At 38.1% G+C, this 26,898-nt stretch overlaps 1 protein-coding gene across 2 annotated transcripts in view; it reads left to right on the top strand.

Moving 5' to 3' along the window:
- Positions 1-509: 509 nt before the first annotated feature.
- The window catches only part of LOC126210079 (1,5-anhydro-D-fructose reductase-like), an 83,263-nt gene continuing 56,874 nt past the window's right edge, over positions 510-26,898 (top strand). Inside the window, exons 1-3 of one of the 2 annotated variants that reach the window (XM_049939206.1) lie at positions 510-722; positions 13,035-13,202; positions 23,318-23,518. In XM_049939206.1, coding sequence (XP_049795163.1) covers positions 648-722; positions 13,035-13,202; positions 23,318-23,518 — 444 coding nt within the window. In that variant the 5' untranslated portion in view covers positions 510-647. The remainder of the gene's footprint in view (positions 723-13,034; positions 13,203-23,317; positions 23,519-26,898) is intronic. The other variant, XM_049939205.1, reaches the window with a different exon arrangement.

The following is a 26,898-nucleotide window of genomic DNA, read 5'->3' on the forward strand; positions in this document are numbered from 1 at the left end:
GATTAACACAGAGCGGATTAACTGTGCTGGCCTAACGAATCCAAAACAAAGTGTTCTGACAGTAACAGAGTACGCATTTTAAAGTAATTGAGACCAAACGACGAGCTTTCCAGGAGTCCCCAGGGACGCACCTGGGTGATTCCTGGCAAACGTTGTAATTTTGGAACAGTTACGCAAGCTCTAGCCGGCGTACGTCGCAGCCCTGACGGAAGACTGTGCAATAGGGCGTAACATTTCTTTCTGAATATTCTCAGCATCGGAGCACTTCACCACATTCAACATTATTTTCCACCACTCGCTCCTTAAAACGGCCTTCCTTTACCGCGAAGGGCCAGCAAGCGCATCATCATTCATTCTCTGAAAAATGGCAATGAAAATTAGGCAACAAAACACAGCTCAGCGACAAAGCAGACGACAGTGCAGTCGACACCCGCCACTGGTACGCTGCACAGTTGGCAACGAACTTACGTAAATCTGCAAATCACTACGGCGCGAAGTTTCCCGTCTGCTGCCGACTGCTACAGATCAGATCTGTTGCAACGCAGCATAGTAAACATGTGTCACGTGTGGGATGTCAGAAGAGAAGCCACGTTTCCGTCGCGCTGCCCAGTATCCATACTTTTATACTACAATAAGTACCGACGACAATGGAAAAAGTGTTGGCGCCTATCACTTTCTACAATGGAAGGAAAATGCCCGTTATTGGGCTGGGGACCTGGCAGGCAAGTATTACACGCTATTCGGTACACAATTTTATCTGGTCCGTAAAGTCTCACACGTACCGTACAGTACATTAGATACTGACCAAGTCATTATAACAATTCAAAATAGAACATATATTTACAATTGAATATCTTTTTACATATCGACGGTAAGTGAAAACTTCGCAATTCCAATAACCAGCAATCCGTTAGCAGAGGGAGATTTGAAAGTGCGTGGATTTCTCTAATCTGTAAATATCTAGGCTTCTACTTTATACACTTGCACGTGTAACAACGTTGTCTGTCTCACTTCACAAATTTTTCTAGAAACCGTTTTTGCTTCAAAATGGAGTTAAGAGGTTTTCATTGACTATCATCGGTATATATGGTACAAGTAAACTTCAGCATTTACAGGATAATTTTGTAATAATAATATTTTTGAGCATGTCTGGTTCATGTCAACATTAAGTAGATATTCGCCGCCACAGTAGATCAGCATATTCGGTTAGCGGTTTAGCTACCGTTTGTAATAAAGAACTGAGTTAATGGATCACCGATGACCTAGAACAAGCATCATAGGAAGCCCAAGACGATCAAATTTAACGAACTAAATGAGGTAAAAAATGATCTACCGGTCAAAGCGCGGGTTTGGAAACCGAAAGGTAGGGGTATCGAATCCTGATTAGACCACGGTTTTTTTTCTCCCTCTGTCTTCATCCAAGTACTCACTTTTCAGTGACGCGAAGATTCGCCAAGAAAGACACGTGGTTGAAACTTCATATTACAGTTGTCTCATAGTTAATGACAATTGAATTCCTGCTGTATTGATTATGCTATTGACTGAAGGATTCTGGAGGAAATCATCCAGACTGTAGAAGCAGTTCATGTGAATTTTATAAGGTCGTTATATTACATTCGTTTAGAAGCTTATTGTAGATAATTTTACCTAAGTTTTTTTTTTTGCAAAGACTTTTTATTTGGTGCATGCGAAAGTGTATGTTCCGTTTTGTAATACGATTATGAAAAGTTTCGATTTTGAGAAAGACACGTGGACATATCATAAATTCCTTAATTTAAAGAGCCCCTTTCAAAGTTGGATCCTTTTCACTCTTGTCCTAACTCTTGCAATTTTTTTTTTTTTTTTTTTTTTTGCGTCGTAGAATATTTTAAACAGGATTATGAGCTACCCCAGAAGCTGATCCCGTACTTTAGGACAGAATATACGTTAACATATGGTTATGGCAAGTTTTCACCCACATCTTAAACAGCACATGGTACTTAATCTTTTAAATACACCATCAATATGCGTATCCCATCCATAGAAACGTATATGATAGTTTCTAAGGGCCCCAAGGCCTGGGGTATGGTGTATTCTTAATATTCTGGAAGACCATTGGTTGGTTGTAAGTAGTGATTTGTGAGTTGAAAGTAGCTGTAAAAAAATTTCAGTTCAGCCCTAATAAAACCTGTGTAATATCTACTTTTAAATCAGTTTCTTCAAAGGAAGCACCTGACTCCAGTATATTATTCCTTTTCCTGAGGGAAAGGTTGTATTGAAGCCAGACCTCCATAAATTTAGTGTTGGTCACACTTAACGATGTTTGTGTCCAACATCTGAATTTTTATGTCCTCTTTACAATTTCTCTCAATGGCATGGAGATTCAGTGCTACTGTTTTATTTATTATTAGGTACGTACATGACTGAATTAAAGTCTTTTACAATAGAAAATTGATTCTATCTTTTTTTTTTCACTTTTACCCCGTATTTTGAAACTGTTGGAAGAATCTGCAAAATGCTTGTGTTGGAGACAGAGGTCTACTCGTGAGTGTTATTTATCAGTGAGAAATGCTATTTAAACTGTAATAATGAGGACTGAAGATAGGTTACATTCACTAGTGGTACATACTCTACAAAATAATTTAAACACTGATAGAGATGTTTACTTTTAGTCTGATGTTTCATAGGTGGAACATAAAACATTTGTGTCTCCGAGAAGTGCATTATTTAATGATGCAGTACTAAGTGCCGATATATTGATGAAGTCGGAGACAGATACATGAGGAAGGATGACATTATCAGGCTAGTCTAGGCTGGGGCCAGTGCTCATCCCAACGATGTTTATTTCCTGCATCAGTTATGCACAGCCAATGGGATAATAGTTTCACATAACGCAATCAGATGCAACAGAAGAGGCAAAGTGTTTGAAGTGCCTAAACTGAAATTTGGTTGGGAGCTGACAGAAAAAAACACATAAAATTAATCTTTCTCTCGAAATGAATGTTGTGCTGACAGACTGATCTGTAGCATAGTGCAATGTCTAGGTTAGCTTGGAAGGTGATAATTTTGAGTATGAATTGGCAAAATCATTGAACAAACTCTGTCACTGGCAGACACCATAGAAATCCCAGTGGCAGTCCCAAGTGTGGATAAACGAGGAGAGTTGTGTGCAGGGCTAACACCCTATCTCAGAAAAAAGAGCTCATTACGGAACCAGAGCATGAAGGAAGCCAGGTGGATGTAATGGATTAATGGCCTTGACAATGGAAATGGCATATGAATTGGTATTTAGCGACATGGAATGTGAGAACACTGAACAAGATTGGAGGACTACAGAATCTGAAAAAATGAAATGAAGAAATATAATGTGATGATGGTGCCAATACAAGAGGTGAAATAGGAAGGAAGGGGAATATTAGTATCTGGAACACATACATTATTCTACAGCTGTGGAGGCAGGGGATAGGCTGATAATGCTCACAAGGCTGCCATACTGAAATTTAAGCCTGTTGGCAACAGAGTCTCTGTATTACAAATGAAAGGCCACTTCTTCAATACATCCTTCATATGTATGTATGCTCCAACGGAAGATGCAGAGCTAATGGAAGAAGATACATTCTATGAGCAGCTGGAACAGGAAATAGCAAGGGTGGCAAAGCATGATGTTATGGTGATTGTGTGAGGACTTCAGTGCTCAAGTAGGAAGAGAAATTGCATACAGAAAAGCAGCTGGTAAGGAGAGTTTGAATGAAGCTTCTAATGATAATGCTTTCAGACTAACTGATTTTGCCATGGACAATAACATGATTATTAAAATCACATGGGTGCAAAGGATGGATATAAGGAAAGTTACATTGTATTCCTCAGATGGGATCACAAAAAATCATATTGATGATGTATTCATAAATAGACAACATGCTTCAAATATATTAGAAGTGGGTAGTTGTGGTGCAGATGGAGATAGTGGTCACCATTTGGTAAGAATCAAATACAGACAGAGGATAGGCAATTGTATGTACAGACCAAGAAAACCGTTGTGCCAAAGTTCGATGGTACCAAGTTAAAAAATGATGAAAATACAGTACAACAGTGTAAAACTACTTTGGCAAATAGACTTAGTGAAGCTGAAGATCGGGCAGGACAGGGTATTGAAGAAATACGGGAAACGGTCAGAAGTATAATGCAGGAGACAGCTGAAACTATTCTGGGTAGAAAGAAACAATTGAGAACCCAGGTCTGGTTTGATCATGATTGTAAGAGGAAGACAGAAGAAGAAAGGAATAAGGCAAAAAAAAAAAAAAAAAAAAAAAAAGAAAAAAAAAAAAAAAAAGAAAGAAAAGAATTCTGCAGAGGAGAACCAGAATTACTATAGAAGAATATCAGGAGAAGAGAAATGAAGGAGACAAGGAATGTAGGAGAAAAAAAGAGAGAATTTGAAAAACGGTGGATTGATGAATTAGAAGAGAGAAATACTGTTCAGGAAACAAGGAAATTCTATATGAGATTGAAAAATGTAAAGAAAGGATTCCAACCCAGAGCAGTTTTCTCTAAAGATAAGGAGGGAAATTTGATTGAAGGAAAAGGTCAGATTTTAGACAGATGGGTGGAGTACTTTAGTGAACTACTGAACACAGAATGAGAAAACCAAGGTGAAGTTGATGCTGCTATGGTCGAAGAGGTGGAGCAGGATGTAAACAGAGAAGAGTACCAGGAATCCGTCAAGGAACCTACACTGGAAGAAGTTAAAGCTAGCATCAAGACTCTTAAAAACTAAAGCTCTGGCAAAAGACAACATTACAGCAGAAATGATAAAATATGGCAGAGAAACTAATAATGGTTTTGCATGAAATTATAGTGGAAATATGGTGGAAAGAAAAGATGCGGAACAGTGGAATACAGCAATACTCTGCCCTATACATAAGAAACAAGACAAAGCTAACTGCAAATAATAGAGGAATTGCACTGCCCTGTATAATACATAAAGTATTAGGAAAAATCATGGCTGGGCAACTCAGAACATACCTAGGAGACTACCAGTGGGGTTTCAGAACTAATAGATCCACTACAGGCCAGATTTTTACTATCAGACAGAGCCCTGAAAAATGTTATAACATAGATGTCCACCAGCCGTTCATTGATTTCAAACAAGCTTATGATAGTATCAAAAGGGATCAACTCTGGAAGGCAATGCAAGAGGCAGGAGTACCCAACAAACTGATAAAAACTAGTTCAAATGACTTTGAGAAGAACAGTATGCGAGGTAAAGGTCTTTATCAAAGACATTTGAAGTTAACCAAGGATTGTGACATGGTGATGTGCTCTCTGCTATTCTGTTTAATGTCGCCTTGGAGAGGGTAATGCGAAAGACATAAAGCAGCAACCCTGGAGGAGCACTATTTAATAGAGTGACCCAGGAACTTACAATTCCAGATGATATTGATCTGTTATCCAGGAGGAAACAGGACCCGAAAGAAAATCTTGAAAAATTAGAATGATATGAAGTGGAAATGGGGCTGATAATTAATCAGTCAAGGACCAAGTATATGTTAACATCTGGGAAAAGGTATAGCGGAGGAGAATGAAGCCTGATCTTGAACGGGAAAGAATATGAACGCTGTGAGAGCTTTACATATCTTGGGTCACAGATAACTGAAAATAATGATATGCGAGAAGAAATACATGCAAGGATTACAGCTGGTAACGTGAGTTACTTTGTATTGATTAAAGTATTTAAAGCAAGAAGCCTTACTAGGAGTCTGAAGCTGACTGTGTATTGTACAGTATTGAGACTTGTGGTGATGTATGGATCAGAGACTTGGACAATGGCGCAAAATGATGAGGAGTTGTTGTGGAGATGGGAGAGGAAGATACTTAGGAAAATCTTCAGGCCAGTGAATAATAGGAGTTTTTGGCAAATCAAAAATAATAAGATCAGAGAGCTCTATACCGAACCAGATATTGTGACAGAAATATATACTAATAGACTATGTCGGTTGGGACATGTAGAAAGAATGGTGGAGAGCAGCACAATCGAGGAAGTTTTCAAAGTAAAAGCAGGTGGACACCGTGTACGGGGCAAATAAAGGACCAGATGGCTTGACAACATGGAGAAACTGGAGAAGAATGGGAGTTAGAAGATGGAGAGCCAAGGCAGTCAGCAGAGGAGAGTGGGTGGAGATTGTCCAGGAAGCCAAGGGTGTGCACAGGCTGTAGTGCCAAGGAGTAAGTAAGTAAGTAATCATCGAATATGATTGTTATATCATGAATTTGAGCCACCATCCCCATGAGTCTTATTTCGGCTTTACCTTAGGTGTCATACATTTACTCTCTCATAGCCTGACACAGCTGAATCGTCACCCCTCCTCCCCGATCTCGCTCCCTTTTTGTTCCAGCTATATCTCAAGGCAAGAATTGTTGCACAAACATGTAAGTATGTCACTGGCTTGTCCCTAGACAGTCCTTTACACCTTCAGACAACCCCCTGAAAATATGGGACCACTGCTGGAAAACAGGGTTTTCAACTAGGATTTAAGTGTAGCTATGGGAGTGCACTCTCATAAAAGAAATTACCATGAGTCATTTGTTAGCTTTGCCAACCTAAAACCTGCTTATTACCTTTCAACCTAATTTAGACTTTTAGCTATGCTACAAATTAGTCTGTAACCACAAACTATATATTTCTTTTAAAGAAAGCTCGTTTCCTTGACACGTCTGTTGGTTTTGACAGCTGACAACCAAACTGTCATATACAAAACTGATCTAGACTTCTATAATACAGATCAGCCAGAGCAACTGAGCCTACAGACACAAGATGTTGGCTTCATCATGTAATGTAATGTTGCTGTTCGTTGTGACATCATATGTGCAGAGACAGAAAGAGAACAGGACACTGTTAGTATTCCTTTTGTGCCTGTATAAGTTTTTGGAGTGTAGGTGGCAGTGACAGACATCTGTATTGCTTTCTGAGGTGTAAGTTGGGTTGGAAGGAGACAGTTAGATTTTGAGTTGTCAGAGTGCTATCAGACACTTCAGTTAATTTGACCAGTCTGTCAGAATAATATCAATAAAAAGGAAAAAGTATGGTATGGAGTGTGGCCAGGCATGTTATTAGTGGAAGCAGAATTGCACTGTCACAATCTTTGTTGCATATGCTATCTCCACTAGAACTATATAAATCTAGCCACCCACACAAGAATAAAATGATAGAGTGTAAACAAAACACACGAATGATAAATATCATCCACAATTGAACTATCCAAACAAAAATGTTGTAGTTGCCATCTGCACAATTGTTTGCATTGTTCACTTGATCCTAAAAGATTAAGCTAGTTCAAATTTTCCTTTCTTTACAGAGTTGACTCTGCATATTTGACACATTTCAGTGATAGTCACAATTTAGTGGCTTGTTCTATAGCGATATTTGATGTATCAACTTTATAGAAAGCAGTTATGTCATCATTGTCATCAACATCATCATGGCATCCTTCCAACAAGCCATATGGAATGTTTTCAAATGATTTGCCTCCATCTGTTTCTGTCTTGGTTTTTGTTCCTCACCACATCTTCTGTGTCTTTTCATGGTGTTCCTTAATCTCATCCAGTCAACTCTTACTTGAATGTGCAACTAATCTTCATGCTGGCACATTTCTTTGCAAGGTCAGCCTGCATCAGTTTCACATAGCTAAACATAAACCACATCAGTCTTGTCTGTTGTCATGCAGGTTTCTCCTTATGTGCTTGTTGCTGATTGTGTATAGAAAAGAATAGATATATTTCTCACAATATACAACTTCAAGACATTTATTTAATGTACAGGGTCTCATTAAAACACAAAAATTGGTATATAGTTTTAGGAGAAACATCATTTCTTTACTAGTTTCACAGGATCTGATGTTACATAGTGGGATCATCTTACAGTGATACAGAATTTGTCATAATACAGTGAAAGCTCAAAAAATATACATACAGAAAAGAAGACATAGGCATGCTTTATGAGGATAGGACATACAGAAAACAAGATATAGGGATGCTATATGAGGATAGGACAGGTGGTCAGCTGTGGCTGTGATCATTGAACCATCCTGGCATTTGTCTGAAATGATGTAGGAAAACCATGAAAAACCAAAATTGGAATGGTCAGACTGAGCAAACTCCATCCTCCTGAATATGGGGTTAGTCTCTTAAAACCTGGACTGCCTCCTTTGATTGATCGCTATTCCATGGCTGTCAACTAGTACAGATTTTCTTTAATGTATCTCTTATCCGGCCATTGTGGCCGAGCAGTTCTATGAGCATCAGTCCGGAACCGTGCTGCTGCTACGGTCGCAGGTTCGAATCCTGCCTTGGGCATGGATGTGTGTTATGTCCTTAGGTTAGTTAGGTTTAAGTAGTTCTAAGTCTAGGGGACTGTTGACCTCAGAAGTTAAGTCCCAAAGTGCTCAGAGCCATTTGAACCATTTTTTGTATCTCTTAAATTACGGAGTTAAAGGAAGTTACTAAAAATTACAGGAATGGACATTTTACAATTTGGTGTTTTAAAAAGAAAATGGGAAATTTTGCTGCTTACATTTTGCTGAATGTATTATGCCACTACTCCTAATTTCATAACCACAGCTTACTAAGATAGTTAACGTTCAGTGATGACGAAAACTTTTGGGTGTGCACATTTCAGCTTAAAGGATAATAATATAACTGCTTTGGAATCAAGTGATGCCACAAGGCTCAAGTTTTTCTAACTAGGCGATGTTTTTAATCTGTAGAGTGAAGACCTGCTAAGAAAAGGAATTCCCTGGAAAAATTGCATTTATTCGTGTGTGATAATGCAAATAAATTTGTGGGACGTAAGAAATTTCAAACATGCATAAGAATTAAAACTTGTTCCTGCTGCTTGCTTCGTTCAGCTGTGCAAAGAGGTATGGAAAACCTCAAATATTTCAATGCTGAAGAGATGGTAATAGATCTTTACTACTCTCTCTCAAGACAGTCTACTTTTAAGTTATGTTAAAATATATATGGCACTAAACCACATAAAATAGTGAAGTTTTGTTTGTACAAGATGGATCTCTATGCTCCAATCAATAGAAAGAATAACTGAACAGTGAGAACCTCTGGTAAAACTTTTCAGTGGGGAAGCTTCAAAAATATAACCATTTCTCACTTAAGTAGAATACGTCCTATTCTAAATGATCCAGTTACTAAATTATATCTTCTTTTTTCTAATGTAATACTCTTTCGTCACTTGTCAATGTCAAACGTGTTCCTTCGGAAAGAAGAGCCAGTAATTAAACAAACTTCATAGTGTCCTAAATACCTTATTTACAGATTTGATTATGAGTTTTATAAGACCTTGTCAGCTGGGATTGAAATTTCAAAAAAAATAAATATTAGAAAGAGGATCAGCATGTTGTCACTGGTATAGCTACATTCAGCATGTTGTCACTGGTATAGCTACATTCAGCATGCAAGGTTTGAAAAATCCGTTGCTATAAAATTTTATGAAGATACAAGTTTCTCCTTCAACTCAGGTACTTCATCAAAAAAAATTCCACTAGTTGATGACTTCTTAAAAAACATAGGTTCTAGGAAAAGTGAATCTTTTTCATCAGTTGTAAGGTTGAGTAAATTGTTTATTGGTGTCCCGTGAATATGAAAAAAAAAAAAAAAAGAAACACAGAATTGGAGTTTTAGGGTTGAAAGTGTCTGAAATATTGTGTTTAAGATCCTAAATCAAGTTCCTAATTCTTAAAAATTTTCCTGGGGGAGGGCTTCCATATTTTCAGCGTGATACTGGCAACATCTTTTCGAGGTTATCTTCTCCATGTTATTGTACCATAGTCTTCTACATAAGCACTGTGTTGCTGTTTATCATAGCACACATCAGGTTTGCCCATTGAATAATTCATCTGTTGTGCATGTACTGTTCTAGGTATTTTTTACAGGCATTAAAAATTGTGACACGGCAAATAAGACTTCATGGCTTCATGGCTTGACAAGATTATGTATTGTCTTCAGTAGACTTTATGCTTGTAGTAAGGTTACTGAGCAGATAAAAACCCATGTGTAATACTTCGCCTCGAAGTTATGGCTAAATCAGAATCAACTATATTTTTAAGAGCCATCAGGCTATTGTTTAGTATCACTTTTTTGTACAAGTTTGAACAACTATTGCCTTACTTCGATATTCAACAATGATCTTTCAGCCAATCTTGACATCAGTAATTTCTGCACTGCTAGTGTGTTTGAGGCAGCTGCTATATTATAGCCAGGTTCCAAACTAATTGTAATGTCTGCATACAGGTACCATATATATGATGGCAATATTGATGTCTTCACAGAGATACTATATAGAACAGTTTCCCACTTGCAAAAATACAATCAACATAAAATTTTAATATTTTGGAATATTAACATTGACGTTAAGTGTTCTCATTGTTGGAATCCCTACCTTTAACCTGATAATCCACCAGAATTTTATACAGGTGGATTTTTAAATCCAAATGTAACTCTAATCTCACAGATTCTCTGCTCATCCATAAACAGTGTGCATATTTCTAGAATGAAATTTTCACTCTGCAGCGGAGTGTGCGCTGATATGAAACTTCCTGGCAGATTAAAACTGTGTGCCGGACCGAGACTTGAACTCGGGACCTTTGCCTTTCGCGGGAAAGTGCTCTACCGACTGTGCATATTGACATGTGATTATCTCAGATTCCTGATGATTGCCTATCTCATAATGTCAAATGTCTTCTCAATAGCAGCTTAATAATCATTATTCCTATTCCAAGCATAATCACTTCAATTTTACCCATAGTGGTCATTTTTGGTGTTGTGACTGATTGATATTTGTTAATTATATGGGGAAAACATTTGACTTTGGTCATATTTGAGGCTTTTATTAAAAATCACAGTATTTTTTTGAATAATCACTTCTACATTTATGGATGTAGGTAGGAAACAACAGATTAATCCTGCATGTAAAAAAAGTATTATTTTCCACATAAACAGAAACCCAAGTGTAACTCTCTAAAAGTGAAAGATGAGCTCATAGAATGTGTACCAAATGCACATTGACTTGCAGTTAAAGTTGACTGAGCATGTTACTGTCCTCAGGAAGTAAATAGCTTCAGTACTGAATAATAAATTCAGTGTATTGTAGCTCTTGCACTAGAACGACATATTTTACATATAGCCATTCCAGAATTAGTTACAGCATAGTGTTCTGGAGAACAAAATGAAATGAAATGATCGTATGGCTTTGTTGGCCGGGAGGCCCCATGCGGGGAAGTTCGGCCGCCGTATTGCAAGTCCTTTTTAGTTGACGCCACTTTGGCGACTTGCGAGTCAATGATGATGAAACGATGATGAACACACAACACCCAGTCATCACGAGGCAGAGAAAAATCCCTGACCCCGCTGGGAATCGAACCCGGGACCCCGTGCGCAGGAAGCGAGAACGCTACCGAAAGGCCACGAGCTGCGGACAATTAGGACTGATACGTTGTAAACGTGTAAACAGACTAAGTGGTTAAAATATGTCGCCTGGTATCTATAGACAGCGTGTAGGGAACAGGATTTATCTCGACTACGGTCCATTAAACCGTCGGCTGACAGACCGTGCGTTCAAACGCCAACATTGAGCGTGTTGAGTTCAATGGCTGCTGAACGCTCAGAAACGAAGCAACTTGTGCATTCGGGTCACATGTCTCAACGTGGTATAAGCGATCGCAGCGTGCTCCAGCGGCAGTTTACTGTATCGTACTCGCACACCACATTTTGTTTACGAAAAGACGGGTGTAACATTCCTGCGTCAGCTCTATTAGAACGCACATTACCTCCTTTGCCCATATGCTAGCCTTGTTGTTCTGCCTGCAGTATATATAAATAAAAACTTTAATATCCATGAACAGTCAGTAAGGGCATCAGCTTTCAAATTTTCCATTACAAATAGAGCTATACAAATTTAGAACAGTGTTCCACGTAAAATAAAAATTCTGTTCCATGTCAATACATTTTGCAAACGGTGATCCACATAAAGAAAGACATTGACCAGTGCTCAACAAACAGGTCTCTACATGAACATGGAACCATATCCAACTACAACTTACACCTCAGTAGGAGGGGGTGAGGATGGGGGATGGGGACTGTGCTTAGCAGTGGAATAAAACTATAAAACAAGTTTCCACATGTAATCAAAGATAAAAGTGAAATACATGCCTTCAGGAAAACTCTTTAAAAAATCATCTGCTAGAAAAATATTTTTGTACTATCGAGGACTATTTGACAAGTCTGCTAATGATTAACTGCTACAATTCAGAGGCATTTTACAATACATTTAATAAAATAGTGACATATGATATACAGACATGTAACTTTGATACATTTATGTAATAGTGTTTCTGTGTTGTGCACATTTATGTGCTGACAACATTCATACAGTACATGTCTGCTTGTGTCTGTGTATGTGCAGATGGATATGTGTGTGTGTGCGAGTGTATACCTGTCCTTTTTTCCCCCAAGGTAAGTCTTTCCGCTCCCGGGGTTGGAATGACTCCTTACCCTCTCCCTTAAAACCCACATCCTTTCATCTTTCCCTCTCCTTCCCTCTTTCCTGATGAAGCAACCGTTGGTTGCGAAAGCTTGAATTTTGTGTGTATGTTTGTGTTTGTTTGTGTGTCTATCGACCTGCCAGCACTTTCATTTGGTAAGTCACATCATCTTTGTTTTTAGATATAAATAAATAAATCTATATTCATGTGCTCAACATATTATTTCATCAATATTTATACATGGCATTTGTACATAAGTATTCAGAGTGTTAACAAGTGAATGAAAATTTGATGTAATAGGAAAAAAAATTGTGTTTTTACGGTGTCTGTACAATTGATAACAGAAGCAGGCCAGCGAAAACTGCTGTGTACAAATTATGACAACATAATACGTTAAGACTGTGAAGATGAATCTTGGGGAATCAAATTGCATCACTTAGATGTATTTGCTTTGTGTTTTACTGTTACTTTCTGCTCATGTGGCTTTTACCAATACTCTGAAAATTTCAGTCATCTCCAGATGAAGTGGAAAAAGCTGTTGATGTTGCATTACAAGCTGGATATCGGCACATAGACACAGCTGCTACCTATGGGAATGAGGCTGCCATTGGGAGAGCTTTACAAAAATGGTTTGAGTCTGGAAAAATAAAAAGGGAAGAGCTGTTTATTGTTACTAAGGTAAGAGAACTTTTATGGATGTCACACTCATCATCTTTAAATACTAGAGGCAAAGCATTGCCGGTTTAGCCTGCCTTCTCTGTCCTTTGTCTCTAATTTGGTTGTAGCTGCTGCAGTCCATTCCACTGATAACACTTTGTAATAAAAATGTTCTGCACTTACCACTTGACTTTCTTCCTCGGGTGTTTTCCTTCTAGAGTGTTTTTTTATGACTTTGTTATGTCAAATTAGGTGTGCAGTTACTTTAGTTTTTCTTCTGGTTATGTCGTTAATCAATGCTGTTTTCTTTTTAATTTCCTATAGAGTCTGTTCATTAGATGTTCTTACAGTTCAGGGTGTTTTTGTAGCTCTTATCGATATGAATTGGTGAGTGCAGAAACCACTTCAGTCACAAATTGCAAATTTTTCAGGAGAGGGAAAAAACGTCATAGCTCCTCCAAATTATCAAATATTTTAACTTTTTTTTCTTGTCACAACATGCATTTATGTTGCTGTCATGCAAAAATTTCCTAATTTTGACATAAATTAGGCTCAGGAAAATTTAAAATTTGATCTGGACGTATGCTGTTTCTGTTCTCAACTGGTTTTTACAGACAGCTGAAAACTTGGAAAAAGGTAATCATTCATTTAAAGTGTATATTTTTTCATATTATATCAAAAATGGAGTTACAGTATTGCAAAGATATCAGAAAACAGGAATATGACAAAGTAAAACGCTCTTAAAATAGATCATTCTCGACCATTGTATCATTGTCATGTGCAGTGGTTGGCCAGGTAAATAGTTCATCATAAAAAGCTTTGAAATTTTCAGGAATATGAATTATCGTCTTCTTGATGTCTTTCATTTTCTTGGTGTTGACTGGAACTTTCCCTTATGGGTACACTGCAATACTTGAAGGAAAATCATTATCTATGTTCTGGGAAGCAGGTTTCAGCGGCTGATAGCTGTGTTTTTGTAATCCATTAATGGAAGTGTGTGCTGCGATTACCCCTTTTTCTTTAGAGTTATAGCGCAATTCTGCATATCGAGTGGGAGCAAACTTGAATTTTGCTACTTTTGGCACACTCCTCCCTCAACATTCTTTGGCTAATGGTTTTTTTGTGTAATATTCCTTCCATCAACCATCAAAATCTTTTATGTCAGTGGTGAGTAGCTTGGCGATGTGAAAGTTGTTACTCTTCCTATTCGTCAGGTGTATATATCCGATCATTTTTACGTATCATCCTCTTAATAGTACCAAAATCTCGATCATTTGGAAGATATGAATGCCCTCGAAGTGGAAAGTAATGAAAAATTTGTTCAAAATGTCCTGCATCTGCAAGAGCAAGGCAGAATCTTATCATAGTGTGATTCTGATTCTGTCCACAGGTGCCTTCGGAAAAGAAACACAGATTTTTAACATTTGATGGAATACTAGTGTCAATGTATTTCAACAGCATGCTGCATATCTCATTGGCTCCTTTGTGGGCTACTACTTCATGGTACAGGAATATTTCAGATTTCATACTTTTTAGTTTCTTTATCCCAAAACAGTTCACCAAAAGTTGCCTCAAGTAAAATATATCCTGAACTGGGATCGCTGGAAGGGGGAGATTTTGCATAAAATTGAATGAAAGTGTGACTGTGTCTTCACATTCCACTCACAGCTTGGTGACACTTTGAATTTTATTACAAAATTTCTTGTCTCGTCTTCTGTGGATAGTAAGTTCAGCAAGAGCAGCCCTTTTAGCTGCATCACCAATGGAGAAGCTGTTGATTTTTACATCAAGTTCTTCACATTTTATGCAGGTATCTACCTGCGGACATCCGAGCCGTAATGAAAAGTTGTCATGAAAATATGTAAGATAAAACTCATATTTTACATCCAAATGAAGGTACGTTTCTTTCAACAAGGAATGCATTTTTTTAACATCAAGGCGGGCATCAAGATAACTGATATCTTTAATGCCATAGTGGGTAATCTTGGTGGGGAATGATGAAATATGCTCATGTGTTTTAGAACAAACTTCGGCAGAAATTGTGTTCTTGAGATTTTTACCCTGTTATCTTGAGGTGATTTATCCTCTATTAGGAGATCAGTAAGCCTTCAAATCCTGCCCTCAGTAATGCCATAGAATGAAATAAATGCTTTCTTACACACCCTTTTCCTTTTCCCTCTGCATAGTAAGAAATATTAAAAACTGCCTGCTGTTTCTCTAGGCTGTTCAGAACAAGGCCTATGGTACTTAATGGCATATTTTTCAATCAGTTGTAAGAAAATATCTTGCTCGCCTTTGGATTTCAACTGATTCAGATTAGCAACAAATTCAGATTTTTCACCATTACTAAACATAGTAAAGCATTGTAATTTATCGTTATAAGCAGCACCTGTTGTTCTAGATGGCATGAGATGCCCTTTCCAGTTGATGTGTTCAACCTCACGAACTTTAGAGGTTCTAATGACATTTCTTCAATGTTTTTCTTCATTTCTCCTCCTCTTCTTATGAGCTGTTTCACGATCGCTTTCACTGCTTGTGCTACTCACAGACATATTTAACATAGAACAGGAAACATTAAGCACGAACTTGGAACGCATTGAAAAAATCAACAAAACAAAGACTTTGATAAGAGCAGCACATGCTCGGTAAAAGGGGCAAGACTGGTCATGCGATCTAGCGGTGGGAACAGAAACCATGTCAGTCACTGTCTCATGTTATTTCTGCACTCAGTGTTTGAAAAAGACACCCTGTCACCCTGCATTTATGGATCTACTAAACAGACTAACGTGGTTCTTGCACTCAACACGCATCTTTCCTTTGTAAGCATCTTTAGGTCGAAAACGGTTTTTCGCATTTTTGTGACTGAAGTGGTTTCTGCACTCACCGTTTCATAACCATATCGCTGTTGGTTCCAAATTTTTTCTTTTTCTGTTTCCCGAGTTCACAACCATTGCTTAAAATGCACAGAATAAATTGTCTTCAAGAATTATTTCTTGTATCTATCTAAAGATGGTTGTTTGTTAATAATTACTCTTATTTCTGAAGGCTTGTTTAGTCTAGTTTAGTCTAATGTAGTCTAGCCTAGTCTAGTTTGTTTGGAATTCATCTTGTAATATCCATTATGCTTCTGTTGTCATCTGGTATTGTACTTCTCATGTAGCAAAATTCATTCACTTGCTTTAATATTTTATTTCCTATCTTAATGTTTGCCCTTAGTTCTCTGTTCAATTTATCTAGCACCATTATTGTAATATTTACGTTTATTGTCAGTTTGTGATTGTCCAAGGCATTAATCAGAATTTTCATTGTGTAGTGCATGTCCTTTTCGGAAACGAGTAATCAGATTTCAAAGAGTGAAACACCACTGAATCTGTCTCTTTTTAGGATTGCAACACTAGCAGCAAAAATTACGATAGTACTATTTGAAGAAGCAATGTTCACACATAGGTCTCTGAAAATTATTCTTCAGAAAAGTTGGAGACAGAGTTCATTTAACGTATAACTATTGATATTTTCTGTGAGCACAAGATTAAACAGCATAATGATAGTTTGCTGTTAATATACACGCATCATAAAAGTTTTGCATCACCCCAAATCTCAGAACTCCTGAAGATAGACGTTGACTATGACTATTGCATCACAGACACAGCCCCTTTGACTGTTCAGAGATCTCACTAAACCTGCCAAAAGATGTAAACAGCCATGCATGAGCAATGCCTATTAGATGGAGGGTGTCCGACAGCCAATCAGTTCTAGTCATTCCACTAAGAAGGAGGTACACGGCTTGTGTTGTCTGTATTTGAACCATTCCTAGATGGCCAGTACCATGATTTGATCACGTCCACATTGTTACTTTGTGCCAGGAAGGGCTCTCAACAAGGGAAGTGTCGAGGCGTGAACCAAAGCGACGTTGTTCGGACATGAAGGAGATACAGAGAGACAGGAACTGTCAATGACATGCCTCGCTCAGGCTTCACAAGGACTACTACCGCAGTGGATGACCACTACCTACAGATTATGGCTCAGAGGAACCCTGACAGCAACGCCACCATGTTGAATAATGCTTTTCGTGCAACCACAGGACGTCATGTTACGACTCAAACTGTGCACAATAGGCTGTGTGATGTGCAACTTCGCTCCAGACTTCCATGGCGAGGTCCTTATTTGCAACCATGACACAATGCAGCACAGTAGAGATGGGTCCAACAACATGCTGAATGAACCGCTCAGGACTGGCATCACATTCTCCAGACAATCGTCGGAGATGTGTTTGGAGGCAACCCGGTCAGGCTGAATGCCTTAGACACACTGTCTATGAGTGCAACAAGGTCGAAGTTCCCTTCTGTTTTGGGGTGGCATTATGTTGGGCCGATGTACGCCACTGGTGGTCATCGAAGGTGCCGTAATGGCTGTATGATACGTGAATGTCAACCATTTTGGCAGCATATTGGCAAGGCATTGTCTTCATGAATGACAGTTTGCACCCCATCATGCACATCTTGTGAATGACTTCCTTCAGGATAACAAAATCTCTCGATTAGAGTGGAAAGCATGTTCTCCAGACATGAACCATATAGAACATGCCTGGGATAGATTGAAAAGGGCTGTTTATGGACGACGTGATTCACCAGCCTCTCTGAGGGATCTACGCCGAATCGCCGTTGAGGAGTGGAACAATCTGGACCAGCAGTGCCTTCACAAACTTGTGGATAGTATGCCACAATGAATACAGCCATGCATCAGTGCAAGAGGATGTGCTACTGGGTAGTAGAGGTACCGGTGTGTACAGCAATCTGGACCACCACCTCTGAAGGTCTCGCTGTATGGTGGTACAACATGCAATGTGTGGTTTTCATTAGCAATAAAAGGGTGTAAATGGTGTTTATGTTGATATCTGTTCCAATTTTCTGTACAGATTCCGGAACTCTCAGAACTGAGGTGATGCAAAACTTTTTTTGATGCGCGTAGTATACAGATGAAGTTTCTATGGTTTCCTCGTCCTTTGTTAATATGTACTTCGACTCAGTCCACATCCTCGAAGGTTCTTTTTGACAATACCTTCAGAACAGTATGAATGGATGAACAAATGAGTAGGTTGAACAATTTGATGCGCAGCCAATACTGAGGATACACTTGTCTGCTTCAGTGCAGGTTTGGCTTTAGTCCATATCACGTCGGGCATCAGCCTTTCTGTTCCTTCCACTTCTGCTGTTATAAGACATTGATGCACAATAATATATCAAACTGAGAAGATGAGCGTTGTCTTGGTTCACTCCAAAATTGTGAACAATTGATTCTACCAAACTATTAGAGCTCGGTTTTTGGAGGTTTCCCATATCCATTTGCTTGGATGCTGAACCTGAGTTACAATTTACTCAAGCAGCTCAAGAAGTGCTCTTTGAGATACCTTTGTTGAACTATATTGATGCCAGTTAACATAAAAGCATAGAAGACATTAAAATAATGCAATACATCCATTAACATGATTAGATGGGTAGGTTTATAAGCAAACATAGTGTTGTAGATGCCACTGACATTGAGTAAGTCATCTCCTCCCCCCTCCGCTTGCACTTTCTCTCTCTCTCTCTCTCTCTCTCTCTCTCTCTCTCTCTCTCTCTCTCTCTCCACGTGAACTTTGAAGAGTGTTAATCAGTGGAACTTTCTCCTGTTTATTTTTGTAGATATGCAACAAGATTTTCTATGTCATGCTGATATTTTTCTGTTTTACATTTTAATTTTTTAGTCTCAGCCCAATATTATTGGTATATCAGTAAAAGTATCTTTGTGAGTACTAAAAGTATCTTTGTGAATACTTTCTAGCTTTATTTATTAACTCACTGGACACACTAGATTTAAACAAATGAGGCTTTAATGTCATATCATTAACATGAAAAAATGGTTTTCATAATCATGTTAATAACATAGTGGAAAATGTAACTATGAGGTTTCAAAGTAATCTACTTTCAAAACTATAATACATGGTTAGCTACATGCCTTTTTTTCTTGCGGCACTACACTTCCTCAATCTCACCAAATCAGTTAAATAAAAAAAATTCAATTTCAGAATCTTGGATAAATTTCTGTTCCTTGTTAACTGTGTACTTGTTGAGTGTCATTGCTTTGTTTGTGCAGGTTTTGAATTACGAACTCTTGTGTATTTAGGCTTAAATCAGTTTGCTAATTTCAGAGAGTTCTCATATATGTATAGCTATCATATATCAATTTCATGCTGTTACTGAGCTAATTCTTTGTTCAGCCATACTGTGAAACAAAACCTCATTTCAGTTGCCACTGTGCTTGACGAGGTAAGTCTACAACAATTTGGAACCCCTAAACAGTGGCTTCTTCTTATTTTTCTTCTCCTTCTGCTTTTATGGCATTTGACCACTTCATTATGGCCCCATTTGACCACTTTAGTCAGTCGTTTTCTGGTCATCTTCTCCAATTGGTTTTCTTTCCAAATTTCTAGATATCTTTTCATTCATTCTGATCTCTTTTCATTTGGCTCTTTTTGGTTTAAATCTTATTTTTATGTTTTTCAGTTTCTTTAAATTTTCTCCTTTGTTTTGCAAATGGTCCAGAATTAATTGTAGTTGTTTCATTTCCTCTCTGATTTCCTTTATCCATATACTTGTTGCTTCATGTACCAAAGTTTCTGTATACTTTTTCTTGATAATCTGGTTTCTGGTGTCTTCATAATGTGACCAAGAAAAGAAATCCTATTTTTCCTTATCGTATTTGTAATGGGCTCCAGTTCACTGTACACCATTTCATTTGGCACTATTTGTCATTTTCCATGTTTTTGATATTTCTTATTTATGCCTGTTCTATCTTATTCTTCTCTCTACCTCTAGGATTTTGTCAATTCTGTATTTCTGGATGACTTTGAAAAGAGTTTCACTTCTGTAAGTCACTTCTGGTTCAACCATCGTATTGTAATATTTTAATTTAATTTTGATTGATAGATATTTTTATTGTATATATGTTAACACAACAGGGAATTTCCTCTGTAGTTGTCTGGATTTGATTTATCTCCTTTCTTGTGTAACGGTTGGATTATAGCTGTAGTCGATTGTTCTGGTAATTCTTTTTTACTTCAGATTTTCACTTTGCATCGGTATAATGATCTCTTTACTGGTTCTGCTGCATATTTCCAAAGTTCTGCAAATGTTTGATCTTCTCCACTTGCTTTTCAGTTTTTGAGCTCTTTCAAACCTTTGCAGACTTAATGAATTGTGGGTGGGTTTATGCTTTCTGCTGGTGTTTTAATAGGGTTATCTGTGTTAATTTGTAGTGGTTCTGGAGAACCTTTGCAATTTAGTAATTTTTTAAGTGTTTCTGCTAAAATGTCTGCATTTTTCTACTTCTGTGGACCATCTTATTATTTTTATCCATTAACATTAATGTGGGATGGTCATGTCTTTGTAGATGTGTGCTAAATAATTTGTAATAATCCTTTGAGTTTGTTTTCTTGCTATTTGTTTCTATTATTAGAACTGTATATTTTTGATATTGGCACATAATCCTTCTTATTATTTTTTGGGTTATCTTTCTTTATTCTGTGAGAACCAAGTGTAATTCTTCTTTTTTTATGACTCTGCTACCTTAACCAGGCTTGGTGTCTATCAACCACTGTTTCATCATACTCATCATTCCACCATTGGTGTTCTTTCCTTGGATTTACTGGGGCTGCCTGTTCAGCTGTTTGTTTCAACTGGGGAACTATTTCCTTTAGGTAATCTGCTATTTGTATAGTCCTTGTTTGTTCTTCATATTCTTTGTAATTATCAATTTAAGAGGGTCGTAGGTTCTCTTCTTTTTGGGATGGGAATTTTTCTTTGTCAACAGGGTGAACTAAATTTTTTAGTCATGTAATGATCTGATCCAGTATCTTTCCCTCTCAGAACTTTCACAGTGTAGATTTCTGTGGTAATTTTTATCTTTACAGACATGATGCAGTTGCTATTCTCCTTTTTTCCAGTCTGGTTTCCAAGCTTTGAGATTATTTGTTTTTCTTTTGAAGACTGTTGATTTTGAGATCATGTCATGGTTTCTGCAGAATTTCACCTGTCTTTGTTCTTCTTTGTGCTGGCAATTTCCCTATCATGTCCCTGTATCTCTTGTCCCTTACTAACTGGGCATTAAAATCTCGATTTAAAATAATGATGTAATTTTTATTTGTTGTGGACATTGCTTAATTATTCTTTTTCATGAGATTCCCTCATAAATTCTATATCATTGTGATTCTACTGGTTCCTGATCTGTCTTCCTCATTTATGATCTGTCTTTCTTATTTCCTGTTATTCCAGTTATTAGAATTCCTTTGTGATCCATTTTGTGTGTCAAAATTTGAGTTCCCCTGGTTGTATGATGAAATTTATGTTATGTGTTACTATATAGTTTATATGTCCTATCTTGAATCTAAATTTTGACCTTCTGTCAGTAATGGGTGTTTTCAGGTGCTCCCTGACTCATCTAAGTTATCTTTCAAATGACTGCCTACTGTATCTGAGTGCAGTCTTCTTTGATTGCTGCCAAGTAGGGGATTTTTCCTTAAAAGATATCCTTCCGTGTTTGAGTTTCAAAGGCAGTCAACCTCATATGGAGAAAGCTTGGAGTTACGAGTACAGTCATTAACCGTAGTGGCTGTTTTGTGTTTGATCCCTGAGAGCTATTTGATTTTGCTCAAGGCCACCAGTGAGGATGCCCATGCCCACAGTGGAGTATCACCCCTCTGCCTGCTAGAACAATGTAATAGGTTCTACTATTAAAATGTAAATGATGTGTGTGCATGTGGTTTGCAATACATTAGCTGTATTGAAAAAAAGGGGATATTTTGTGACCTTTGCCAGATCAATTTGAAACTTCCTAGTGAGTTAAAACTGTGTGCTAGATAGGGACCTGAATCCAGAACCTTTATTCTGGAGACAATCCCCCAGATTGTGGCTAAGCCATTTCTCTACAGTGTCATTATTTCTAGCAGTGCTAGTCCAGCAGGTGTGCTGAAGCTCTGTGAAGTTTGGAAAGTACGAGAAAGGTGAAGCTGAGAGGACAGGTGTTGAGTTATGGGTGGATAGTTCAGTCAGCAAAGCAGTCATCTGTGAAAGCCAAATGTTCGCAGTCAGTTTTAATCTGCCAGGAAGTCTCAAGTTGATGCACACCCTGCTGCAGAGTGAAAATTCATTGTGGAATCTTAAACATGTTTTTTCATCAGAAGGTCTAAATAAGGACATGAAAATTTCGCAAAAACAATAACGTGAAAAACGGCACGAAATTGGTGGTTTTTAGCAGAATAATATGAAATTTGGATTTTTAGGAAATGTTGTGAAATTTGTCACTTTTCCGTGTAAGATGTGTTTAAAAGTGAGGGCAACAGTTTAACAATATTCATAGCTGATTGTTACTGAACACTGAAATTGCATGTTGCCTCCTTTTTTCTCAAGATTGAGGTTCATGTGTAATCTAAAAATGACGGTTCGTGTCTCGAATAACAAACTGCAGTTAAGTAACACTGAAATTGGCAAAAAATAATGCTGAACTGGGCAAAAAGTAGCACCAAATTTGGCAAAAAGTAACACAGAATTTCATAAAAATAACACTAGATTTGGTAAAAAGGTAACACAGAAAGCAAAAAGTAATATGAAATTTGGCAAAAAGTAACACAAAATTTGGCAAAAAATTCCAAATTTCACAAAAAATAATATGGAAATTGGCCAAAATAGAAATAACAACAAAATTGGCCAAAAATAGCACTGAAATTGAAGAAATATACCGAAATAGAGAAAATAAAATAAGAGAGAATTGGCACCAAAATGGCACTTAGTGTGACAAAAAGTAACACTGAACTTGCCAAAAAAAAACACCAAAGTCTTCAACAACTAACACCAAATTTGACTAAAACTAATACTGAACATGCCAGGTAGACCTGTTATGGGCATTGTTCTTCCAACTGACCACCACCCCCTGAGACCAATTGTCTGGGTTTGAATTCCATTCAGGTATACAGTATTTGGCATCCACTGTGGTGCATATGCCACTAAAGAGTCAATCCGTTCCTCTCAATTACAACTGTCTCTGATTGAGATTAGTAATAAATTTGCATTGTTACCGAAAATATCTTTGTTGTGTTGTTTCAGCTACCACCAGTGGGAAACAGGGCAGAGTGTGTTGAGAAGTACCTGAAGAAGTCTCTTGCTGCTCTGCAGCTGCAGTATGTGGATCTGTATCTTATACATTACCCTGTTGGCCTCCAGGAATTACAAGATGAAAGTTTTCCGAAGGACAAGGATGGAAATATTTTGTTTGATATGAACACGGATCATATCAGCCTATGGAAGGTTTTTATACAAATGCATTAATCATTTAGGTATTGGAGTTTACTTTGTCTAGCAAGAGTGTGGAACATAATGTAAGGGACAAGAAGTGAGTATGTATGTTATTGGTCAACTAAACTGTTTTGGCCCACTACAGGTGTATCCTACTATAGCCTGACACAACCAGTGGTGAAGCGGCATTACAGGTTACTGAAAATGGCTGAGGGGTCAAAATGGATTTACCCAATAACCGAAATAAAATTTATATGGGCATTCACACGTAAATGTACGAGGGTGAGTAAAATGAAAACCTTAAATTTGTAATAACAAATCGAAATTTCGCGCAGTTATCCTGTAAGTTGGTAAGCATGCTACAAACAATGTGCAGAATGGCCTGTAGGTGGCAGCATAGTGCAGATGCACACATACCGTCGCAGTATCACTATAAAGATGGCCGCCCCACTTGCGACTTGCACCAAGGAAGAACAGCTTTCTGTTATTCGGTTTTTGTGTAGTGAAGGCGTGAAACCTATTGAAATTCATCAACGAATGAAGGTTCAGTACAGTAATGCATGTTTGTCATAGCAGCAAGTCTATGAATGGAGTAGGCAGTTCACAAATGGTGTGACTTCAGTGGAAGATGCTCCTCGTCCAGATCAGGCACAACGAGTTGTGACTCCACAGAACATTGCAGCAGTTGAAGCCATAGTGAAGGAAAACTGCCGAGTGACACTGAATGACATTGCAGCATGTTTACAGATTAGTCATGGGTCATCACACCACATTGTGCATGATGTGCTCTAGTTTCACAATGTGTCTGAAAGATGGGTGCCATGGCAGCTGACCCCTGAAATGAGAGAACGACATGTTGATGCTTGTGAAGAACTTCTTCAGTGCTTTGAACGGGAAAGTAATGCCTTCCTTGCAAGAATCATTACTGGGGACGAAACCTGGGTTCACTTCCACCAGCTGGAAATGAAGAGAGTGAGCAAGGAATGGTGCCATTCCTCATCACCAAAACCAAAGAAGTTTTGAACAGAACCATCAGCAGTGAAGGTTATGCTGACTCTCTTTTGGGATGAAAAAGGCGTCATTTTGGAGCATCACATGCCTAGAGGGACCACTGTCACCAGTGCACCATACACAGATCTCCTAAAAATCATCTGTGGCCTGCAATCAAATCAAAGCGACCTGGATTGCTGTCAGCAGGTGTCCTTTTGCAACATGACAATGCAAGGCCCCACACTGCCCATACAACAGTTGTAACACTCACAGACCTGCATTTTGAGTGTCTTCCTCGTCCACCATACTCACCAGACCTTGCCCCAAGTGATTTCTATATGTCTGGACCACTCAAAGATGCAATGGGAGGAAAGAAGTTCAGTTCTAATGAAGAGGTACGCCTTTTTAAAAGGAATTTATGCACTCTGTAAGTGCTGGAGGACTTGCATTGAGCATGGGGGAGATTATGTTGAAAGGTGACACAGCTTTGTACCACTTCTGCACAATAAATAATATTAAAAAAAATATTTAATGTTTTCATTTGACTCACCCTCGTAATGAACTCGCAGTTCCTCTAAACTGACAACATGGTAAATGTGAACAAACGAGGAGTATTCGTGCATTAATAGGAAAGCCAGCAAGAAAGCACTGTAATGAAGTATGTGTGAAAAGCCTGCACACTGAATAGTGGTTTGGAGTGGGGGGGTTTCTTGGAGCTTGGTTCCAATTTGAGATAGAAACGTGGGGTGAAAATTTTTGATGTATTCCAAACCAGTGGCCTTTAAGCAAGAAAGGAAAGACAAACCAGAGCTGGCACTCAGGCAAATCGATTAATTCGTTTTGCAGAAGATTTTAATTGGGGTGAAATTAATGGTCAGCTAATGGCACCATTTGTATGTGCACCACTTGGATTTTACATGAAGAAACAGTGACATTGTTCAGATGTTACGTGCAAGACTGATGGTTGAAATTTGGTCCACTGATGTATCGGAGCTTTGTGTAAGATAAGTTTTAACAGTTTGGGAAAATCCTGCTGTGTTTGGATTTTAAGCGCCAAAAGCTAATTTTTCTGGAAGGCTTTTGAAGCGCACCATTTCTGTGCTCTAAACTTGTATGAATTGGTTCAAACTTCACATGAAGGTAAATGGATAAACTCAAATTGAATTTTTTATCCAATAATTTTTACCCATTTTTGAGATGGATGGTTTAAAGTCGAGCTAAGTGTACAATAAAATTCATTGTTAAGTGAACTGAATCTGCAAAAATGGTTTAAAGTTAATCCATAATTAAAAAATGTATTCTTATGATAAAGTTGAATCTTTTAAAAATTTAGCTTCATTTGAATTTAACCTACAAATAACTCATTTTTTGTAAGTTTTTTATGTGTGACACTTCTGTGTTTCAAACTTGTGCAAATCAGTTCAAATTTTGTAAGAAGGCAGATGAATACATGTAATTAATGGTTGTCCTGTTGTTTTGTAAAAGCTTTATCCTTTTCCACAGTATAGCAGTCTTAAGTTGCTCATAAAATGCATATAAATCTGGTTTTATGTTAATCATATAGGCTGAGTTTTTTTCCCAGCTGTGATTGTTTGTGTTAAGTATTTATCCCCCCCCCCCCCCCCCCAAGAACCATAGACCTTGCCGTTAGTGGGGAGGCTTGCGTGCCTCAGCGATATAGATAGCCGTATCGTAGGTGCAACCACAACGGAGGGGTATCTGTTGAGAGGTCAGACAATCGTGTGGTTCCTGAAGAGGGGCAGCAGCCTTTTCACTAGTTGCAGAGGCAACAGTCTGGCTGATTGAGTGATCTGGCCTTGTAACACTAACCAAAACGGCCTTGCTGTGCTGGTACTGCGAACAGCTGAAAGCAAGGGGAAACTACAGCCGTAATTTTTCCCGAGGGCATGCAGGTTTACTGTATGGATAAATGATGATGGCGTCCTCTTGGGTAAAATATTCCGGAGGTAAAATAGTCCCCCATTCGGATCTCCGGGTGGGGACTATTCAGGAGGATGTTGTTATCAGGAGAAAGAAAACTGGCGTTCTACGGATCGGAGCGTGGAATGTCAGATCCCTTAATCAGGCAGGTAGATTAGAAAATTTAAAAAGGGAAATGGATAGGTTAAAGTTAGATATAGTGGGAATTAGCGAAGTTCGGTGGCAGGAGGAACAAGACTTTTGGTCAGGTGAATACAGGGTTATAAATACAAAATAAAATACGGGTAATGCAGGAGTAGGTTTAATAACGAATAAAAAAATAGGAGTTCGGGTAAGCTACTACAAACAATATAGTGAACGCATTATTGTGGCCAAGATAGACACGAAGCCCACGCCTATGACAGTAGTACAAGTCTATATGCCAACTAGCTCTGCAGATGATGAAGAAATTGAAGAAATCT

The sequence above is a fragment of the Schistocerca nitens genome, chromosome 10 (genome assembly GCF_023898315.1).
Source record: "Schistocerca nitens isolate TAMUIC-IGC-003100 chromosome 10, iqSchNite1.1, whole genome shotgun sequence".
Taxonomy (NCBI): domain Eukaryota; kingdom Metazoa; phylum Arthropoda; class Insecta; order Orthoptera; family Acrididae; genus Schistocerca; species Schistocerca nitens.